At 64.0% G+C, this 3,429-nt stretch overlaps 1 protein-coding gene across 1 annotated transcript; it reads left to right on the forward strand.

Moving 5' to 3' along the window:
- Positions 1-1,079: 1,079 nt before the first annotated feature.
- On the forward strand, positions 1,080-3,429 carry DUSP2 (dual specificity phosphatase 2). The gene is made up of 4 exons (XM_060653921.3): positions 1,080-1,583; positions 1,681-1,802; positions 2,234-2,453; positions 2,556-3,429. The coding sequence occupies exons 1-4, from the start codon at positions 1,196-1,198 to the stop codon at positions 2,768-2,770; spliced, it is 945 nt and encodes a 314-aa protein (XP_060509904.1). The 5' UTR covers positions 1,080-1,195; the 3' UTR covers positions 2,771-3,429.

Below are 3,429 nucleotides of genomic sequence, written 5' to 3' on the forward strand. Positions count from 1 at the left end.
GCCCCACCCCACACCTGGGCCTCACCACATCCGGTCCCTGGGCTTGTGGCTGGGGTGGGGGCAGGCAGAGGGATGTAGGTTGCTGAGCTCCCCATTCTCAATGCTCACTGTCTTGCTCTGGTGCCAGTCCAAGGTCCCTGCTGTCCAGGGGGCCTGCTACAGCCTAGGAAGGGTTGACAGGGGGCGTGGTAAGGGGGTGGAGGAGGCAGATTCTGGTAGTTCTTCTCCCTCTTCCCCTTGGTGAGGCTCTTGAAATTCCCACAAGGCCCCAGGGAGAGCCCAGCAACGTCAGCCAGAGTTCCCCTTCCGAGTAGGCCTGTGACTTGGGGAAGTGCTTCGCCCTGGGCCCCTGGGGTTTCCCTGGGCCCCAGGGGAAGCCTTGCCCCACTCATAACGGGAAACTTATCATAGGCGCCCCGCCTTTCCCCTGGAAGGTCCAGGGGTCCTTCTCATGCCAATGTCCAGGGGTCTTGGGCCCAGAGGATAATGGTCCGGGCTAGCCTGGCCACTAACCTGCTGTAAGACCCAGAGTGCTGATCTCAGCCATGCAGTGCGGGAGAGGAGGGAGAAGGGGAAATAAAGTTTCTCCTGTGCGAGATTTCTAACTAGAAAACGGCCATCTCAGCATGGCTTCCCAGTCTTCAGTGTAAAAATCATCACAATGTCAATTTTTTTGGGTAACAAATTCCTAGAGGGAAGATCCTGGAAGAGAAAGGCAGAAGGCAGAGGAAGCTCAGCAAGGGGCACCGCTGGCGCCGAAGTCTCCGGGCACGGGGATGTGCACCTGAGAAGCCAGTTCCCAAGCACTGAGCAGTGTGGAGCAGCTCAAGGGGTGGGAGCGTTCTTCCAGGCTAGGGCGCAGAAGTGGCGGGTGGCATTCGCGCCCCGCTGATCCTGGCAAACGCCTTCCCTCCCCAGCTGGTCCCGGCTTCCTCCCCCACCCTCCGCCCGCCCCGTCCCCGGGCCCGCCCAGCTCGCGCCAGCTGCGGGCCGCGGGGGCGGGCGCCGGCGCCTTCCTGCTGCCCTTGTATGGTGACCCGGGAGGCCGGCCCAGGGGTACTTAAGCCGGGGCGCCGCCCAGGGCGCCCAGAACCCTCCTTTCGGGCAGCGCGGAGGCCGTGAGAGTCCGGGAGCGCTCCGGATTACGAGAAGAGGAAGCGCAGTTAGAGGGGCCCGAAGAGCCACGGCCGTCGCTATGGGGCTGGAGGCGGCGCGCGAGCTGGACTGCGCGGCGCTGGGCGCGCTGCTGCGGGAGCCGCGGGAGGCCGAGCGCACGCTGCTGCTCGACTGTCGCCCCTTCCTGGCCTTCTGTCGGCACCACGTGCGCCACGCGCGACCCGTGCCCTGGAACGCGCTGCTGCGGCGCCGAGCGCGGGGCCCGCCCGCCGCCGCCCTCGCCTGCCTGCTGCCCGACCGTGCGCTGCGGGCGCGCCTGGCCCGCGGGGAGCTGGCGCGGGCCGTGGTGCTGGACGAGGGCAGCGCCTCGGTGGCCGCGCTCCCGCCCGACGGCCCGGCACACGCGCTGCTCTCCGCGCTGCTGCCCGAGACCCGCGCGGGGCCCACGGCCGTCTGCTTCCTGCGAGGTGAGCGCCGCCCGCGCCGGCCCCCTCCCGGCCCACGCTCCCAGCCCGCCGCCCCCGCCGGGCCCACCCCGCTAACCGGCCCTCTCCCTCCCTGCAGGCGGCTTCGACGGCTTCCAGGCCTGCTGCCCCGATCTGTGCTCCGAGTCCCCCGCCCCGGCCATGTCGCCTGTTGGGGCCGAGAACAGCCGTTCTGACGCCAGGGCTCCCTTTTACGACCAGGTGAGTTGAGATCAGGGCTCCGTGCACTGCTCTCCCCGCCACCTCCGTATTTGCCCGATAGGCACCTCTGGGGAAAGAGGCCGCCACTTGTGGATGCCAGGAGTCTCTCCATGTCCACATTCGTGTGTGTGTGTGTGTGTGTGTGTGTGTGTGTGTGTCCGCAGCAAACGGGAGCACATCTATGTGTGTATGATATGGGCTGCTCACGTGAATCTGTGTGCCTGAAGTGTATTTGGGGCCTTGATGGGGGAGGTGCGTGTTTGTGTGTGTCCCCTTGTGTCCTCGTATTCCTGAGTGTGATCCTGGTCAGGATAGGCTGAGGGCTCCTCTTGTCCAGGCCAGCCTGCCCTCTCTTCCCTCACTGGTGTTCAGGCTCTCCAGGCCTGGGCTGAGAAGACCTCACCATCACCCCTTTCCTCCTCCCCATGCAGGGCGGCCCTGTGGAGATCTTACCCTACCTGTTCCTGGGCAGCTGCAGCCACTCCTCCGACCTGCAGGGGCTGCAGGCTTGTGGCATCACAGCTGTCCTCAACGTCTCCGCCAGCTGCCCCAACCACTTTGAGGGCCTTTTCCGCTACAAGAGCATCCCGGTGGAGGACAACCAGATGGTGGAGATCAGTGCCTGGTTCCAGGAGGCCATCAGCTTCATTGGTAAGAGGGGGGCCCTCAGCCCAGGGACCTGAAGGGGCACCTGTCAGCTCCCCTGCCCGCCGTCTTGTCTGACCCTCCTCCCCTTCCCCGTCTCCTTTGCAGACTCGGTGAAGAACGCTGGAGGCCGGGTACTCGTACACTGCCAGGCGGGCATCTCACGCTCCGCCACCATCTGCCTGGCTTACCTGATCCAGAGCCGCCGCGTGAGGCTGGACGAGGCCTTCGACTTTGTTAAGCAACGCCGGGGAGTCATCTCCCCCAACTTCAGTTTCATGGGGCAGCTGCTACAGTTTGAGACGCAGGTGCTATGTCACTGAGGCAGGGCCGCACCTTGCTGGCTCCCCCAGGGCCACCGGGTCCCTCCGTTCAGGGAAAGCTGCCCCTTCCCTGGAATTCGAAAAGCCCCCAGCTGGTGGTGCTGGGAATGTGGGAATGCTGGACTTTCTCACCTGGTGCTCTTCTGCTAGGTTTGAGGGCTGGCCCTCATCCCGAGGGACCAGAATGGAGGGCATGTCTGCTTCCCCTCGCCCCTCCGTCTTCTGGCAGAAACTGACTGGACTCTACACCCATGGATTCCCACTGGTCCCACCACCGTGTTGGAGCCCTTGGCAGCCCGAGAGCTCTAAGGGAACAAGCTGTGACAATCAGGAGCCCCGTCTGCAGGGGCGGGGGGGGGGGGGTTCCACTACAGGCCTGGAGTCTGAGCCCTGAGCTCCTGGGGAGCTGGGTGTCGGGGAAGTGACGCGTCTGGGGCGTCCGGACCTCTGTGCTTGCGTGTGCGCACGTGTGTATGTGTGTGAGTGTTTCACGCCTGTATTGGCCAGGTGCTGGAAAGTTATTTGTGTTCAGCTGACATTTAACACTCCCTCCCCCACTTCCTCCCGGCCCTGTGGGCGGGGGTTGGAAACTTAGCACTTTATATTTATACGGAACATTGAGGATGCGTCAATAAAATATTGTTTTGTTTAAAAAACAA

This window comes from Panthera onca, chromosome A3 (assembly GCF_046562875.1).
Source record: "Panthera onca isolate mPanOnc1 chromosome A3, mPanOnc1 haplotype 2, whole genome shotgun sequence".
NCBI classification, from domain to species: Eukaryota; Metazoa; Chordata; class Mammalia; order Carnivora; family Felidae; genus Panthera; species Panthera onca.